General features: G+C 39.0%; 1 protein-coding gene across 1 annotated transcript in view; it reads left to right on the top strand.

Annotated features, from left to right (window-relative positions):
- Positions 1 to 20,823, top strand: part of EHF (ETS homologous factor) — a 150,889-nt gene that overhangs the window by 107,196 nt on the left and 22,870 nt on the right. The window contains exon 2 of the mRNA XM_053720530.1: positions 12,910 to 13,009. Coding sequence (XP_053576505.1) covers positions 12,913 to 13,009 — 97 coding nt within the window. The 5' untranslated portion in view covers positions 12,910 to 12,912. The remainder of the gene's footprint in view (positions 1 to 12,909; positions 13,010 to 20,823) is intronic.

The following is a 20,823-nucleotide window of genomic DNA, read 5'->3' as shown; positions in this document are numbered from 1 at the left end:
ACATATCGGGTTTTACAAAGGAACCCTAGTTCCTTATTCCAGAGGGAACTCAGATCTTTGGTAGATGATGGAGTAAGTATTGGTATTATAGATAGGGATACATCTAAATTTCTGGTGGTTGAAAACCCAGTGGTCCCTATATCCCATCATCTGCCAAAGGTCCATAAAAGTTTGGACAATGTGAAGGGGTGCCCTATAGTCTCAGGCATAGGGTCACTGTTTAGCCCTTTGTCGGAGTGGCTTGACTCTTACAGAGGACAGTTAAGGGACTCTACAGCTATTTGAAAGACACTACCCATGTTTTGTCTCTGTTCCAGGATTTCCAATGGCTGGAGGGATATAGCTGGTTGACTATTGATGTCACATCATTGTACTCAAGTATACTGCATGACAAAGGCCTACTGGCCATTGGCTATTTTTTGGATCTTGACAGAGACATGGGTACTGTGGAAATGGAATATATCTTGTGAGTCACACGATTCCTCCTGGAGCATAATCTTTTATGTTCAAAGGTGTTTTTTATTTGCAATTATGAGGTACATCGATGGGGCAAAATTTGCCCCCTCGTATGCCAATATTTTTATGGGCTGGTTAGTGTGTAAATTTGTATACTCTGATACTAATCCAATGAGAGATGATATCATTTTATACAAGCGTTACATAGACAATCTTTTGATTGTCCGGGGATCAGGGAAACAAGAAGCTGAACAATTTGTTCAGTACCTAAATGCACAGGACACAGGTGTAATGGTCACCTATGAATGGGACAAAGAAAATACGTTCTTTTTGGATATTGAATTGTCTGGGTCTACAGAGACAGGACAAATCAAAACAAACCTTTATCACAAAAAGATTGCAGGTAACTATTTTGCATGCCCATCCCAAGCACGTTTATAAAGGGATTCTAAAAAGTCAATTCATTAGAACAAAACGTCTTTGTTCAGATAATAATGATTTCCTTGAACAGAGCAACAAACTTAAAAAGAGTTTAAAAAATAGAGGGTACAGAAAGAACCACATTAATAAGATCTATAAAGAGACAAGTACCCTAATAGAGTAGACACTATGAGGCCGAATTACCAAATGTCTGTCGGACTTCATCCGACAGTGCGGATCAGGTCCGTCAGACATCGCTGGATACGGAGAGCAATATGCTCTCCGTATTCAGCATTGCGCCAGCAGCTTACAAGAGCTGCTGGTGCAACGCCGCCCCCTGCAGACTCGCGGCCAATGGGACGCCAGCAGGGAGGTGTCAATCTTAACTTAAAGAGAGGTTCAAAAATAGAGGGTACAGAAAGAACCACATTAATAAGATCTATAAAGAGACAAGTACCCTAATAGAGTAGACACTATGAGGCCGAATTACCAAATGTCTGTCGGACTTCATCCGACAGTGCGGATCAGGTCCGTCAGACATCGCTGGATACGGAGAGCAATACGCTCTCCGTATTCAGCATTGCACCAGCAGCTCACAAGAGCTGCTGGTGCAACGCCGCCCCCTGCAGACTCACGGCCAATGGGCCGCCAGCAGGGAGGTGTCAATCAACCCGATCGTACTCGATCGGGTTGAATTGTGGCGATTCCTGTCCGCCTCATCAGAGCAGATGGACAGGGTTATGGAGCAGCGGTCTTTAGACCACTGCTCCATAACTTGTGTTTCTGGCGAGTCTGAAGACTCGCCAGAAACACGGGCCCTCAAGCGAAATTGGGAGCTTGATACATGGGCCTCTTTGTCACCAAAACCTAACAACACACAGACTAAGCAGCCACTATTTATCACAAAATACTCATCAGAAGTCTGTACCATCATTAAAAAGTATTTTCCATTATTGTATGATGATAAAAAAACTGAAAAAAGTGGTAGAAGATGGCTGCAGATGTGTGTTTTCAAGAAACCTAATCATTGGTAACATTCTTTCCCCAAGTAATTTAAAGCCCCCCAATAGTGCCAGCTCTTGGTTGTCTACCAATGGCACTTATCGGTGTGGTCATCCATGCTGCAAATCATGTGACTTTCTTATTGTAGGCAAGGATTTTTACTCCTGTGTAACAGGTCATACATTTTTAAACTAAAGGTTGCATTATCTGTTCTACTGCCTATGTGATCTGTCTCATAGAATGCACCGAACATAAGTTACAATATGTGGGAATGACGAGTAGGGACGTGAGAACATGTATCAGAGAACACCTAGATTATATTCACAATGAAAAAAGGTGTTCCGCACTCTCTAGACACTTTTTAGATGTACACCAGAAAAATACCAACACTTTCAAATGGAGGGCAATTGAACATATGAGAACACCCATCAGAGGAAGAGATAGAGATCGACTTCTCTCAAAACAAGAGGTCTTTTGGATATTTAGACACACAAATCCCCAAGGGATTCAATTCTGAATTCGATGTAATTAATTATTGGGAATAACATACTATACAAACATGTTCATTCTATTTATCCCTTACTTTTGGAGAGGAAATGTTTAAGAATTTTTTCATCATTATCCTGATTTATTATATTGCCATTTCCATACTGGTTGTTAAACAAATTAATATATTTACATATTTTTACACAAAGGGGTATCGACTTTATGATTTGGTATATTCATATGATTACCATCATTTAGCCAACATAATATCATATTGGGTTTTATTATTTTGTTTTTTGGTTTTAGATTTAACTGTTTAATGCTCACTCTTTCATTGAAAATATAACCATCTTATAATATTCAGTGTGTTCTTATATGCTTGCTGATAATGTATGCCTCAATGTTTAACCCTAGAAAATTTGTTGGCTAATGAATTGCTAAAAAGCACTTTCTATTATATTATATTGTGAAGTAAATACTTAGCATTTTACGGTTTATTATAGATATTAGGATTAGCAGACTAGCTGATGGTAATGAAATAATAATAATAATAAAAAATATCATGAAAGCCTTATGCATAAAGCTTTACCCATGTATAAATAGGTTGTGTTTATGTGGTAATATAAATTTAGGATGATCCTATCTATATATAACACTTTTCTAGCGTATTTAACACTCAAAGTTGCAATTATTTTACAATATACTAAAATTTAAATTTATATTGTAACTCATTTTTTGTAGTAAAACACCTGCAGGCAGTTGGATTACATGAGGTGAAGTCACTTTAAGAAATCAACATATGTTGATTACCTGTCCAATGGCTGTAAATCAGCCTCTTTTTAAAGATGATTGACTTAGCACTTTGCAGGTCAATGAATATGGCACTACGCTGAAACGCGTAAGACCAGTCAGTTTTACCTACCCTGTCATGGACTCATTTGTATGTTTTAAACTTTAAAGAATAAAGGATTGTGTTTTTACTTTAAGTTGACAGACTGCTTCCAGATCTTTCTTGTTTCATTACACAATTGGACTCTCTTAAATACAGGCGTCTAAAAAAAAAAAGCATGCGCACAAAATTACTTACACAAAGCGGTAATAATCATGTTCGGACTTGCCCGCAAAACAGAATTCCTTTACTAGCGACAAGACAGAACATGACTCTTCTGGCTTCGACATGTTCTGACTTGCCCCTAGTACGGAATACTGTACTGCGGGCAAGTCCGAACATGTTTATTACCACTTTCTCATGCCCATATCCTTAAACATAAATAATTTAAAGCGTATTAAAAATATTCACTACAAAACCTATTGGATATTACATATACCACAGAAAAGTAAAAACATTGCGCTCATTCATAAAACAATTATTCAATCAATAAAAATACATTTTATTTATACCGCAACTATATAATTATCTTATAAAAATCATTGCAATCAATAAAAATACATTTTATTTATTACGCAACTATATAATTACCATATCAAAATCATTATCAATATTAAAAAGGGGCGGATTCTAGGGGTGGGTATATGGGCGGAGACTTGGACGGAAAAGGTGTGGGGATTTACATAATAAGGGGCGTGGTATCTGTCAAATTAAGTTTGACGACATGTGTAGCTTCTTACTACTGATAAATATACCCCATAGACATATATATATATATATATATATATATATATATACACTAGTCCTAAAGCCTATGTACACAAGCCATTTTTTGCAGCACAGCGGTCCCCTCTCTTTTGCTCTCTCAGCCCCCCTCTTTTGCTTTCTCCCCACTCTTTTGCTGTCTCCTCCCCCCTCTTTTGCTCTTTCTCCTTTTCACCTTTTTTCCTCTCTCTCCTCCCTCTTTTGTGTTATCTCTTGGCCATGTCCACTCCTGATGGCCACACCTCCACCACGGGCGCTCCCGTCGGCCATGCCCCCATCACGTACACACTCAGCCATGTCCCTCGTCATGCCTGCCCGGTCACGCCCCCGTCACGGTGCTCTTATCCAGCCATGCCCCCCACCATGGCCGCTCAAGGCCAGGTATGTTTGTCCTCGTGCTGTCTCTACTGTGCATGACAGCTACGGACAAACATACTTGGCCTTTTATTATATAGGATATATACATATATAAGTGCATTGGAACTCTTTGCAGTTAAATAGATAAAAAGATGAAAAACCTATTTATGCAACATTCATATTTAATAAATTGTTTTACTGTATATTTCCTTTAAAAATTTTGCATTCCAATGTTCTGCACATAAATGTATATTCCTATATACATCCCACAAGATATTCTAGCTTCAGGTTTTTGCGCTCGTCAGGTAAGCGAGCGAGTGATAAAAGTTTACTTTCAACTCATAATATGAGCACATCCCGACAAGCACAAAAAGCTTACTTCTTGCCTAATTAATGCACAAGCTGGAGCGCTATTTAAAACTCAACTTGTAATCTGGCCCTGTACAACATACACTCTCTTACTGAGCAACAGTCTTGATAAAGGTCCCTGCGAGAACCGAAACATTGACTGACTGAATTGATGAATTATTAATAAATTTTGTGTTAACTAAATCCTGTGAGTGCCTCTTCTTTTTATGAAAGTTTATATATATATATATATATATATATATATATGTATATATACACACACACATTATATATATATATATATATATATATATATATGTAGGAGGGAGGAGAGAATAATAAACATTGTAATTAGAGAAGAGAAAAAAAGCAACATATAATGCTGTCACTTTAAAGAAAGGGATACTTGCACTCAAAATACTTTAGAGAGTAAATCTAATATTTATTAAATGCCTATGGCAAAATAAATGACTGGAGGTTATCTACAAAGATTTATAGCAGATAAATACCAAACACATATTACATATCACATTTATAAAAGCAAAACCCATTGCGAAAAAACATGCAAACTAAACACAAGAGCAAGCCCTTATAATAAAGATGTATAAAGGATTACAGTCCTCCAAAATGTATGGCCGTAGTCAACCGGCTGTATCCAGGTTAGAGTTATGTTACTCACGCAGTCCCTAAAAGTAGATCAGGCTGGCCAGTAAACTTGATGTTTAACGGTATACCTTGACTAAAGCAGGCCTGCTTCAAACAAACCGCCTCGAGCTTCTCAGCACGGATGCTCCGATCTTGAGGAGTGACTTCACAGGTGGGAGTGCTGGCGTCCCAACACACCTCTCATCCGATTGGTCTATTCTCAATGCCTCAACTGCATAGACAATTCTGCCTGTCAGAAGCAGGAAAACACAGGCACAGGCAACTGTAGTTTGACAGGGCCAATATACAGCGTAGAAGCAAACTCGGGGTTGGTGAGCCCAGACCTTTCCAGTATACACAGTTCTGTGTTAGCATGCCCAGTAGGGTATATCCGATTAGACCTGTGCAGGTATCTCCTGGATGTCCGGAAACTCCTCCTATTGGCACTCTTTAAAGACAGGAAAGTCCATACAGCTCACATAGAGTAAAGTTGTCCCAAGGATTAGTATAAAATAAACAGAGTCCATAAGCAGAGCATTCGCAAATGGAACTACACACTTAGTGCCAACATCACCCCCACATTGGTGTCCCTTAGTTTTGTGAAGAGATGACATCACAAAACTAAGGGACACCAATGTGGCAAGACATTTTGCCTGTGCACACAATAGTGATGCACAGTCCCTTACTTTTGTGATAATTGATAATGGGATCTCCTCTGGTAGAGGGGGTGATAACAAAGTTCTGCTTCAAAAAGAGGCCAAGTGGATCTTTAGACTAGGGACTAGATTTCCACTTGGTTTAAATGATAGATTGGAGTTTGCGTGCTTTTTGTAACGCTTTCTCCTTTTGTCATTTAGACCATTTCCTATTTTCTCAAGTATTCTTTGGAAAATTTATTAAATTTGGTCGATGCATGAATGCATAAGTGTAAGGAGAGTGAGCACCATGCTAAGTTGATGAATACTCATTATGAGATATGCAGTTACGGTTATAATTATCGTTACTAGGAATTATGTTGTGACATTCACTGTTTAATTACTGCAGTAAGAAAGGGCAGGTTTTATTTCAATGTGTTTATCTATACATGAATTAACTTTCAAGTTGGTTAAGTCCCTTTAAATAAAATTGGAATGTGGATCACCTGAGCACAGACAGGTGCTATAAAAGAGGTGGTTCTGGGATTCCAATTATGCCCTGATGAAGCCCCCGACACATGCTAAATGGTGGGGGTGAAACATATGTGACGTTGGCACTATAAGTGTGTAGTTCCATTTGTGACACTCTGCTTATGGACTCTATTTTATACTAATCCTTGGGACCAGTTTACCCTATGTGAGCTGTATGGACTTTCCTGTCTTTAAAGAGTGCCAGTAGGAGGAGTTTCCGGACATCCGGGAGATACCTGAACAGGTCGTATCGAATATACCCTACTGGGAATGCTAACACAGAACTGTGTATACTGGAAAGGTCTGGGCTCACCAACCCCAAGTTTGCTTCCACACTGACATTTAATAAATATGAGATTTATTCTCTAAAGTATTTTAAGTGCAAGTATCCCTTTCTTTAAAGTGACAATACTATATGTTGCTTTTTTCTCTACTCTAATTACAATGTTTATATATTTATATATATATATATATATATATATATATATATATATATATATATACACACACACACACACACATACACACACACCAAAGAAACACACACACACTCTCCACACAAACACACACACTCCAAACAAACATGCACACACTACTTAAACACACACTCCAGGTAAACACACACACCACACAAAAAAATGTATTACACATTTCATGACTCTCCCTTACCTGATTACACATTACATTCTAGTCTACCCACCCTGGTATTACACATCTCATGGCTCCCCCTTACCTGACTACACATTACATTCTAGCCTACCCACCCTGGTATTACACATCTCATGGCTCCCCCTTACCTGACTACACATTACATTCTTGTCTACCAACCCTGGTATTACACATCTTATTACCCCCCCCTAATCTGACTACACATTACATTCTAGTCTACCCACCCTGGTATTACACATCTCATGGCTCCACCGTTCCTGACTACACATTACATTCTAGTCTACCCACCCTGGTATTACACATCTCATGGCTCCACCGTTCCCGACTACACATTACATTCTAGTCTACCCACCCTGGTATTACACATCTCATGACTCCCCCTTACCTGATTACACATTACATTCTAGTCTACACACCACGGTATTACACATCTCATGGCTCCCCCTTACCTGATTACACATTACATTCTAGTCTACACACCACGGTATTACACATCTCATGGCTCCCCCTTACCTGATTACACATTACATTCTAGTCTACCCACCCTGGTATTACACATCTCATGACTCCCCCTTACCTGACTACACATGACATTCTAGTCTAGCCACCCTGGTATTACACATCTCATGACTCCCCCTTACCTGACTACACATTACATTCTATTCTACATACCCAGGTATTACATATCTAATGGCTCCCCCTTTCCTGACTACACTTTACATTCTAGTCTACCCACTCTGGTATTACACATCTCATGGCTCCCCCTTACCTGACTACATATTATATTCTAGTCTACCCACTCTGGTATTACACATCTCATGACTCCCCCTTACCTGACTACACATTACATTCTATTCTACATACTCGGGTATTACACATCTCATAACTCCCCCTTACCTGACAACACATTACATTCTAGTCTACCCACCCTGGTATTATACATCTCATGGCTCCCCCTTACCTGACTCCACATTACATTCTAGTCTACCCACCCTTGTATTACACATCTCATAACTCCCCCTTACCTGACTACACATTACATTCTAGTCTACGCACCCTGGTATTACACATCTCATGTCTCCCCCTTACCTGACTACACATTACATTCTAGTCTATGCACCCTGGTATTACACATCTCATGGCTCTCCCTTACCTGACTACACATTACATTCTAGTCTACCCAGCCTGGTATTACACATCTCATGGCTTGCCCTTACATAACTACACATTACATTCTAGTCTGCCCACCCTGGTATTACACATCTCATGGCTCAACCTTACCTGACTACACATTGCATTCTAGTCTATGCACCCTGGTATTACACATCTCATGACTCCCCCTTACCTGACTACACATTACATTCTATTATACCCACCCTGCTATTACACATCTCATGACTCCCCCTTACCTGACTACACATTACATTCTTCAGAATTTCGGTAAGTGTTAGGTGGGATTAGACTAGTATTATGTACTGTATATTAGGTGTAACCCATAGCAGAGTGATATAACCGAATATACTGTACAATACTAGTGTAATCCATGGCCATTCGAAAAAATTCGGAGTAATTCGGATTTATTCGGTAGATTCTGCACTATTTTAATTCGGAAATTCGGTTTGATCCGAATCTCCGAATTTGCCGAATCGAACCAAATCGCACATGTCTAATGTCTACCCCTTACCTGACTACACATTACATTCTAGTCTACCCACCCTGGTATTACACATCTCATGACTCCCTCTTACCTGACTGCACATTACATTCTAGTCTACATACCTGGTATTACACATCTCATAACTCCCCCTTACCTGACTGCACATTACATTCTAGTCTACACACCTGGTATTACACATCTCATGACTCCTCCTTACCTGATTACACATTACTTTCTAGTCTATGCACCCTGGTATTACACATCTCATGTCTCCCCCTTACCTGATTACACAGTACATTCTAGTCTGCCCACCCTGGTATTACACATCTCATGTCTCCCCCTTACCTGATTACACATTACATTCTAGTCTGGACACCCTGGTATTACACATCTCATAGCTCCCCCTTACCTGATTACACATTACATTCGAGTCTACCCACCCTAGTATTACACATCTCATGGCTCCCCCTTACCTGACTACACATTACATTCTAGTCTACCCACCCTTGTATTACACATCTCATGACTCCCCCTTACCTGACTACACATTACATTCTAGTCTACCCACCCTGGCATTACACATCTCATAACTCCCCCTTACCTGACAACACATTACAATCTAGTCTACCCACTCTGGTATTACACATCTCATGGCTCCCCCTTACCTGACTGCACATTACATTCTAGTCTACCCACCCTGGTATTACACATCTCATGGCTCCCCCGTTACTGACTACACATTACATTATAGTCTATGCACCCTGGTATTACACATCTCATGGCTGCCCCTTACCTGACTACACATTACACTCTAGTCTACCCACCCTGGTATTACACATCTCATAACCCCCCCTTACATGACAACACATTACATTCTATTCTACCCACTCTGGTATTACACATCTCATGGCTCCCCCTTACCTGACTGCACATTACATTCTAGTCTACCCACCCTGGTATTACACATCTCATGACTCCCCCTAACCTGACTACACATTACATTCTAGTCTACCCACCCTGGTATTACACATCTCATGACTCCCCCTTCCCTGATTACACATTACATTCTAGTCTACCCACCCTGGTATTAAACATCTCATGACTCCCCCTTCCCTGATTACACATTACATTCTTTTCTACCCACCCTGGTATTACACATCTCATGTCTCCCCCTTACCTGATGACACATTACATTCTAGTCTACCCACCCTGGTATTACACATCTCATAACCCCCCCTTACCTAACAACACATTACATTCTATTCTACCCACCCTGGTATTACACATCTCATGGCTCCCCTTTACCTGACTACACATTACATTCTAGTCTACCCACCCTGGTATTACACGTCTCATGACTCCCCCTTACCTAACTACACATTACATTCTAGTCTACCCACCCTGGTATTACACGTCTCATGACTCCCCCTTACCTAACTACACATTACATTCTAGTCTACCCAGCCTGGTATTAAACATATCATGGCTCCCCCTTACCTAACTACACATTACATTCTAGTCTGCCCACCCTGGTATTACACATCTCATGGCTCCCCCTTACCTGATTACACATTACATTCTAGCCTACCCACCCTGGTATTACACATCTCATGGCTCCCCCGTTCCTGACTACACATTACATTCTAGTGTACCCACCCTGGTATTACACATCTCATGGCTCCCCCTTACCTGACTACACATTACATTCTAGTCTACCCACCCTGGTATTACATATCTCATGGCTTCCCCGTTCCTGACTACACATTACATTCTAGTCTATGCACCCTGGTATTACACTTCTCATGACTCCCCCTTACCTGACTACACATTACATTCTAGTCTGCCCACCCTGGTATTACACATCTTATGGCTCCCCCTTACCTGACTACACATTACATTCTAGTCTGCCCACCCTGGTATGACACATCTCATAGCTCCCCCTTACCTAATTACATGTCAATTTTTCCCCTTTTTGTTTTTAAAGATTTATAATTGTTTAACAAAAACAAATGTAAATGTTTAACTAAAATTCGATATTCATTTAGTTTTTAACAAAATTAAAGGGACAGTCAACACCAGAATTTTTGTTGTTTTAAAAGATAGATAATCCTTTAATTACCAATTCCCCAGTTTTGCATAACCACCATAGTTATAATTATACATGTTTTACCTCTGTAATTACCTTGTATCTAAGCCTCAGCAGACTGCCCCCTTATTTCAGTTCTTTTGACAGACTTGCAGTTTAGCCAATCAGAGCTGTCTCCATGGTAAATTCACCTGCATGGGTTCAATGTTATCTATATGAAACACGTGAACTAATGCCCTCTAGTGGTGGAAAACTATCATGCATTAGAGGCAGACTTCAAGGTCTAAGAAATTAGCAAGAGAACAAAGCAAAATTGGTGATAAAAGTAAATTGGAAAGTTGTTTAAAATTACATGCCCTATTTGAAACATGAAAGGTTTTTTTGGACTTGACTGTCCCTTTAATTTCAAATAGTGCAGCCAAAGAATATTCACGGAAACACATTTCTCCAAATATTTGTTACGAAAATTTCAGATGAACCAAAGATTTTTGGGCTGCACATATCTAATACCCCCCTCCCCCAAGTATCACATATCTCATGGCACCCCCTTAGTTGATTAGTATTACACATTGCTGAACTTTAGTATCACAGATAAAGAAGACTACAGAAAAAGACTTACATGAAGTAACTAAGAGACTAGAGACAATAAAATCATAAGTCACAGCGCCCTCTGTGGTGGGAGTACTCCACTGCACACAATATTATCTAAATTAATACTAAATAGAACAAGGGACTCACTTAAAGAAACAGGGAGAGGATGCCAAAAAACAGGACAGTTGCCAACTATGCATAAACACATACATTTATACACAGACATATACTCCTTCCTACATACAAGTATACATGCTGTGCACTCACATATACAAATGCACACATAAACACTCATACACACACTTGTGCCACACCATAGTGCCGTGCACATAATGATTATAATGTTTGGGTTACAACCCTCAGTCTGGTAGAGGCCTGGTCACATAATTAAGAGAATGTTAAATAGGAAAATTTGTTTATCATCAGTTCTCCTTTCTGTTGAGGTGACATTGGTGACGATACAGGAGGGACATTATTGTACTTCCTATTTCAGGATCAGTCATTAACCATGTAGTTTCTAGGGCACTTGCACACACAGAATCAGAGGATTTTCGTTTGATCTAGATACAACCTACTATCTAATACATGAAAGGCTCATGGTCATCCAGTTTAGTGGAGGAGAGAGCTGAGATTACACAGATGACAACTGACTCTGGGTCTCAGTGCTAATAAAATGAGACCTTATATTAGTCTCCCCAGGAACTTGTAGTAATAAACAGTAAAATCACCAAACTCCCAGAGCTTCACTCTCAGCATCTGTAAGACTTCCCTTAATGATTCATTTGTGTTTAGCTGGAAATTCCCTTATAATAATATTTCTCTATTTTATATTGTTTCTCCTATTGTGTCACTGTGCAAGGCTGCTGTGTCAGGTGCACAAACTAATGAACAGCTGCTCTTGGGGGCACTGAACCCATACAAGGTGTTAGAAATCTGTTCTCTGGAATTATCTATCTGTATCTATCTTATGTATCTGTATCTATCTATGTATCTGTATATATCTATTTGTATCTATCTTTCTATCTTTCATCTATCTATCTATCTATCTATCTATCTATCTATCTATCTATCATCTATCTGAATCTATCTATCATCTGTCTGTCTATCAATCTATCTATGGAAGTGTTGTGCACCGATGCTGGTGCCAGAGCTGATGTTAGGCTGACGCATTTTACTTGCAGTTATTAATCACATTATATTCCTGATAAATTACACTGTCTGTGCCCTGTACACATTAACCCTTTAAGGACACAGCTTTCAGTTTGCTCAATGGTTTTATGACGGAAAAAATCCGTCATATGTCCTTAAGAGGTTAATATCCCTCTCTGTTTTTGTGGCTCTAACATTAGTTTGTGTTTTTTTATTCCTGCAGATCATGATTTTACAAAGAAGCAACATCATGAACTCTAATGCCAGCATTAACCCCCTCACCCACCAGCCTACGTGGAGCACTGCATACACTGCATGCGATGGTAAGAAGACAAATTTAACACATTTCATAAAGCACAGCTAATGAGTGTATACACTATACATAGGTACAGTACACCGCTAGTGAGTGTATACACTATACATAGGTACAGTACACCGCTAGTGAGTGTATACACTATACATAGGTACAGTACACAGCTAGTGAGTGTATACACTATACATAGGTACAGTACACCGCTAGTGAGTGTATATACTATACATAGGTACAGTACACCGCTAGTGAGTGTATACACTATACATAGGTACAGTACACAGCTAGTGAGTGTATACACTATACATAGGTACAGTACACCGCTAGTGAGTGTATACACTATACATAGGTACAGTACACCGCTAGTGAGTGTATACACTATACATAGGTACAGTACACCGCTAGTGAGTGTATACACTATACATAGGTACAGTACACAGCTAATGAGTGTATACACTATACATAGGTACAGTACACCGCTAGTGAGTGTATACACTATACATAGGTACAGTACACAGTTAGTGAGTGTATACACTATACATAGGTACAGTACACAACTAGTGAGTGTATATACTATACATAGGTACAGTACACAGTAAGTGTATACACTATACATAGGTACAGTAAACAGCTAATGAGTGTATACACTATACATAGGTACAGTACACAGCTAATGAGTGTATACACTATACATAGGTACAGTACACCGCTAGTGAGTGTATTCACTATACATAGGTACAGTACACCGCTAGTGAGTGTATTCACTATACATAGGTACAGTACACCGCTAGTGAGTGTATACACTATACATAGGTACAGTACACAGCTAGTGAGTGTATACACTATACATAGGTACAGTACACCGCTAGTGAGTGTATTCACTATACATAGGTACAGTACACCGCTAGTGAGTGTATATACTATACATAGGTACAGTACACCGCTAGTGAGTGTATACACTATACATAGGTACAGTACACCGCTAGTGAGTGTATTCACTATACATAGGTACAGTACACCGCTAGTGAGTGTATACACTATACATAGGTACAGTACACCGCTAGTGAGTGTATACACTATACATAGGTACAGTACACCGCTAGTGAGTGTATTCACTATACATAGGTACAGTACACCGCTAGTGAGTGTATACACTATACATAGGTACAGTACACCGCTAGTGAGTGTATTCACTATACATAGGTACAGTACACCGCTAGTGAGTGTATATACTATACATAGGTACAGTACACCGCTAGTGAGTGTATACACTATACATAGGTACAGTACACAGCTAGTGAGTGTATACACTATACATAGGTACAGTACACCGCTAGTGAGTGTATACACTATACATAGGTACAGTACACCGCTAGTGAGTGTATACACTATACATAGGTACAGTACACCGCTAGTGAGTGTATACACTATACATAGGTACAGTACACAGCTAGTGAGTGTATACACTATACATAGGTACAGTACACAGCTAGTGAGTGTATATACTATACATAGGTACAGTACACCGCTAGTGAGTGTATATACTATACATAGGTACAGTACACCGCTAGTGAGTGTATACACTATACATAGATACAGTACACAGCTAGTGAGTGTATACACTATACATAGGTACAGTACACAGTTAGTGAGTGTATACACTATACATAGGTACAGTACACAACTAGTGAGTGTATATACTATACATAGGTACAGTACACAGTAAGTGTATACACTATACATAGGTACAGTAAACAGCTAATGAGTGTATACACTATACATAGGTACAGTACACAGCTAATGAGTGTATACACTATACATAGGTACAGTACACCGCTAGTGAGTGTATACACTATACATAGGTACAGTACACCGCTAGTGAGTGTATTCACTATACATAGGTACAGTACACCGCTAGTGAGTGTATACACTATACATAGGTACAGTACACAGCTAGTGAGTGTATATACTATACATAGGTACAGTACACCGCTAGTGAGTGTATATACTATACATAGGTACAGTACACCGCTAGTGAGTGTATACACTATACATAGGTACAGTACACAGCTAGTGAGTGTATACACTATACATAGGTACAGTACACAGTTAGTGAGTGTATACACTATACATAGGTACAGTACACAACTAGTGAGTGTATATACTATACATAGGTACAGTACACAGTAAGTGTATACACTATACATAGGTACAGTAAACAGCTAATGAGTGTATACACTATACATATGTACAGTAAACAACTAGGGAGTGTATTCACTATACATAGGTACAGTACACAGCTAGCGAGTGTATACACTATACATAGGTACAGTACACAGCTAGCAAGTGTATACACTATACATAGGTACAGTACACCGCTAGTGAGTGTATATACTATACATAGGTACAGTACACCGCTAGTGAGTGTATACACTATACATAGGTACAGTAAACAGCTAGTGAGTGTATACACTATACATAGGTACAGTACACAGCTAGTGAGTGTATACACTATACATAGGTACAGTACACAGTTAGTGAGTGTATACACTATACATAGGTACAGTATACAACTAGTGAGTGTATATACTATACATAGGTACAGTACACAGTAAGTGTATACACTATACATAGGTACAGTAAACAGCTAATGAGTGTATACACTATACATAGGTACAGTAAACAACTAGTGAGTGTATTCACTATACATAGGTACAGTACACAGCTAGCGAGTGTATACACTATACATAGGTACAGTACACAGCTAGCAAGTGTATACACTATACATAGGTACAGTACACAGCTAGCAAGTGTATACACTATACATAGGTACAGTACACAACTAAGAGGAACAGAATAGAGGGCGCCACATGGTGCAGATCATAAACAACTTTAAATGGTGAGCGGTAAGATAAGTTAAATCCTACTCACACAGAGTAAAGCACAGATGTGCAGTACCAGCAGTCCGGAACCACACGTCGTCCGGTAGACCAGCAGAAGATATCACCAATGGGAGTCCTCGTCTCACCAGGGAGAGTCCAGAGATACCCAGAATGGAGTGGTCAGGATATGCCAATGGAGCGGAAGTCAGTGGGGATCAACCTTATCAACCTGTTCAGATCAGTATCTGCTCCTCAGAGGAGTATTTAACTTAGGATTTAACTTATCTTACCGCTCACCATTTAAAGTTGTTTATGATCTGCACCATGTGGCGCCCTCTATTCTGTTCCTCTTAGATGTGTACTGTACCTATGTATAGTGTATACACTTGCTAGCTGTGTACTGTACCTATGTATAGTGTATACACTTGCTAGCTGTGTACTGTACCTATGTATAGTGTATACACTTGCTAGCTGTGTACTGTACCTATGTATAGTGTATACACTCGCTGGAGGAGTGGCCTACATATCCTGGATGCACCTCATTTTATACCCTCTGGATTTGCATATAAGAGGACTTCTTTAACCAATTACTTATTGGACTATAAAGTTTGTATATTCATATATACCTGCCCTTTGGTTATTGTTGTCCCCTATTGCACATTATATTCTCACATATTGCCGTTGTTTTATAGTTGGTTCATTGAATCATCTAGTTATCCTAACATACTACTCATTACCCACATCTATTTTTGTGGCAATTTTATTTGCCCCTAGGCGCCTCTTATAAGTACCCTAGTGACGCCCGCCATCACCAAGTGTACTAGTAGCTGATTTCCTAACAGTACACAACTAGTGAGTGTATACACTATACATAGGTACAGTACACCGCTAGTGATTGTATACACTATACATAGTTATAGTAAACAACTAGTGAGTGTATTCACTATACATAGGTACAGTACACCGCTAGTGAGTGTATACACTATATATAGGTACAGTACACCGCTAGTGAGTGTATTCACTATACATAGGTACAGTACACCGCTAGTGAGTGTATACACTATACATAGGTACAGTACACCGCTAGTGAGTGTATACACTATACATAGGTACAGTACACCGCTAGTGAGTGTATTCACTATACATAGGTACAGTACACCGCTAGTGAGTGTATACACTATACATAGGTACAGTACACCGCTAGTGAGTGTATACACTATACATAGGTACAGTACACCGCTAGTGAGTGTATATACTATACATAGGTACAGTACACAGTTAGTGAGTGTATACATAGGTACAATACACAGTTAGTGAGTGTATACACTATACATAGGTACAGTAAACAACTAGAGAGTGTATTCACTATACATAGGTACAGTACACCGCTAGTGAGTGTATACACTATACATAGGTACAGTAAACAACTAGTGAGTGTATTCACTATACATAGGTACAGTACACCGCTAGTGAGTGTATACACTATACATAGGTACAGTACACCGCTAGTGAGTGTATACACTATACATAGGTACAGTACACCGCTAGTGAGTGTATATACTATATATAGGTACAGTACACAGTTAGTGAGTGTATACATAGGTACAATACACAGTTAGTGAGTGTATACACTATACATAGGTACAGTAAACAACTAGAGAGTGTATTCACTATACATAGGTACAGTACACCGCTAGTGAGTGTATACACTATACATAGGTACAGTAAACAACTAGTGAGTGTATTCACTATACATAGGTACAGTACACCGCTAGTGAGTGTATACACTATACACAGGTACAGTACACCGCTAGTGAGTGTATACACTATACATAGGTACAGTACACCGCTAGTGAGTGTATTCACTATACATAGGTACAGTACACCGCTAGTGAGTGTATACACTATACATAGGTACAGTACACCGCTAGTGAGTGTATACACTATACATAGGTACAGTACACAGCTAGTGAGTGTATACACTATGATGAAATTAGGCAGGCACATAGGTACATTGAGTGTATACACTATACATAGGTACAGTAAAAAACTAGTAAGTGTATTCACTATACATAGGTACAGTAAACTAGAGAGTGTTTTCACTATACATATGTACAGTACACCGCTAGTGAGTGTATACACTATACATGGGTACAGTACACAGTTAGTGAGTGTATACACTATACATAGGTACAGTACACAGTTAGTGAGTGTATACACTATGCATAGGTACAGTACACAGCTAGTTAGTGTATACACTATACATAGGTACAGTACACATCTAGGGAGTGTATAGGTACACACCAGTGTTAGTGTGTACCTATAGTATATATAATATCACACTAGTGCTAGTGTGATATTATATATACACTATAGGTACACACCAGTGCTAGTGTGATATTATATATACACTATAGTTACACACCAGTGTTAGTGTGATATTATATATACTATAGGTACACACCAGTGCTAATATGATATTATATATACTATAGGTACACACCAGTGTTAGTGTGATATTATATACACTACAGATACACACCAGTGGTAGTGTGATATTATATATAGGTACACACCAATGCTAGTGTGATATTATATATACTATAGGTATACACCAGTGCTAGTGTGATATTATATATACTATAGGTACACACCAGTGCTAGTGTGATATTATATATACTATAGGTACACACCAGTGCTAGTGTAATATTATATATACTATAGGTACACACCAGTGCTAGTGTGATATTATATATACTATAGGTACACACCAGTGCTAGTGTGATATTATATATACTATAGGTACACACCAGTGCTAGTGTGATATTATATATACACTATAGGTACACACCAGTGCTAGTGTGATATTATATATACACTATAGGTACACACCAGTGCTAGTGTGATATTATATATACACTACAGGTACACACTAGTAGTGTTAGTGTGATATTATATACAGTATAGATACACACCAGTGCTAGTGTGATATATATATATACTATAGTTACACACCAGTGTTAGTGTTATATTATATATTCTATAGGTACACACCAGTGTTATGGCCAGATTACGAGTTTTGCGTTAGGAGCTGTGCGGTGCTAACATGCAGTTTATTCTCACTGCTCACTTACCTGCAGCGCTGGTATTACGGGTTTTTACAAACCCGGAGTTAAAAGGCAAGAAGTGAGCGTAGAGCAAAATTGTGCTCCATACCGCACTCCAATACCAGCACTGCTTAAGTCAGCGGTGAGCTGGTCGTACGTGCTAGTGCACGATTTCCTCATAGACATCAATGGGGAGAGCCAGCTGAGAAAAAGTCTAACACCTGCCAAAAAGCAGCGTAAATCTCAGTAACGCAGCCCCATTGATTCCTATGGGAAAACACATTTTATGTTTACACCTAACACCCTAAACATGAACCCTGAGTCTAAACACCCCTAATCTTACACTTATTAACCCCTAATCTGCCGCCCCTGACATCGCCGACACCTACACTATTCTTATTAACCCCTAATCTGCCGCCCTCAATGTCGCCGCAACATACCTACACATATTAACCCCTAATCTGCTGCCCCCAACGTCGCCACCACTATATTGAATTTATTAACCCCTAAACCTATGTCTTACCCTAACACCCCCTAACTTAAATATAATTTAAATAAATCTAAATAAAATTCCTATCATTAACTACATTATTCCTATTTAAAACTAAATACTTACCTATAAAATAAAACCTAAGCTAGCTACAATATAACTAATAGTTACATTGTATCTAGCTTAGGGTTTATTTTTATTTTACAGGCAAGTATGTATTTATTTTAACTAGGTAGAATAGTTATTAAATAGTTATTAACTATTTAATAACCACCTAGCTAAAATAAATACAAATTGACCTGTAAAATAAAACCTAACCCTACACTACAATTAAATAAATTAACTAAATTAAATACAATTAAATAAATTAAATTAGCTAAATTACAAAAAAAACACAAACACTAAATTACAGAAAATAAAAAACAAATTACAGATCTTTAAACTAATTACACCTAATCTAATAGCCCTATCAAAAAAAAAAAAAAAAACTAGCCTAAACTAAACTATCAATAACCCTTAAAAGGGCCTTTTGCGGGGCATTGCCCCAAAGTAATCAGCCTTTTTACCTGTAAAAAAAAATACAAACAACCCCCCCAACAGTAAAACCCACCACCCACACAACCAACCCCCCAAATAAAATGCTAACTAAAAAAACCTAAACTCCCCATTGCCCTGAAAAGGGCATTTGGATGGGCATTGCCTTTAAAAGGGCATTTAGCTCTATTTCAGCCCAAAGCCCTAACCTAAAAAATAAACCCACCCAATACACCCTTAAAAAAAACCTAACACTAACCCCCTGAAGATCGACTTACTGTTCTGAAGCCCGGACATCCATCCTCAAGGAAGCGGCAGAAGTCTTCATCCAACCGGTACCTACACCGCTAGTGAGTGTATACACTATACATAGGTACAGTACACCGCTAGTGAGTGTATACACTATACATAGGTACAGTACACCACTAGTGAGTGTATACACTATACATAGGTACAGTACACAGCTTGTGAATGTATACACTATACATAGGTACAGTACACAGCTAGTGAGTGTATATACTATACATAGGTACAGTACACAGCATTTGGATGGGCATTGTTTCAGCCAATAGAATTTTTTCTACCTTAATTCCGATTGGCTGATAGAATTCTATCAGCCAATCGGAATCTAAGGGACGCCATCTTGGATGACGTCATTTAAAGGAACCTTCATTCAGTAAGAAGACTCCGGATGAAGAGGATGCTCCGCGTCAGATGTCTTGAAGATGGACCCGCTCCGCGTCGGATGGATGAAGATAGAAGATGCCGTCTGGATGAAGACTTCTGCCCGTCTGGAGGACCACTTCACCCGGCT

Source organism: Bombina bombina, chromosome 7 (genome assembly GCF_027579735.1).
Source record: "Bombina bombina isolate aBomBom1 chromosome 7, aBomBom1.pri, whole genome shotgun sequence".
In the NCBI taxonomy this organism is placed as follows: Eukaryota; Metazoa; Chordata; class Amphibia; order Anura; family Bombinatoridae; genus Bombina; species Bombina bombina.
The sequence above is the reverse complement of the archived record's forward strand: the minus strand, read 5'-3'. Positions and strand labels throughout refer to the sequence as shown.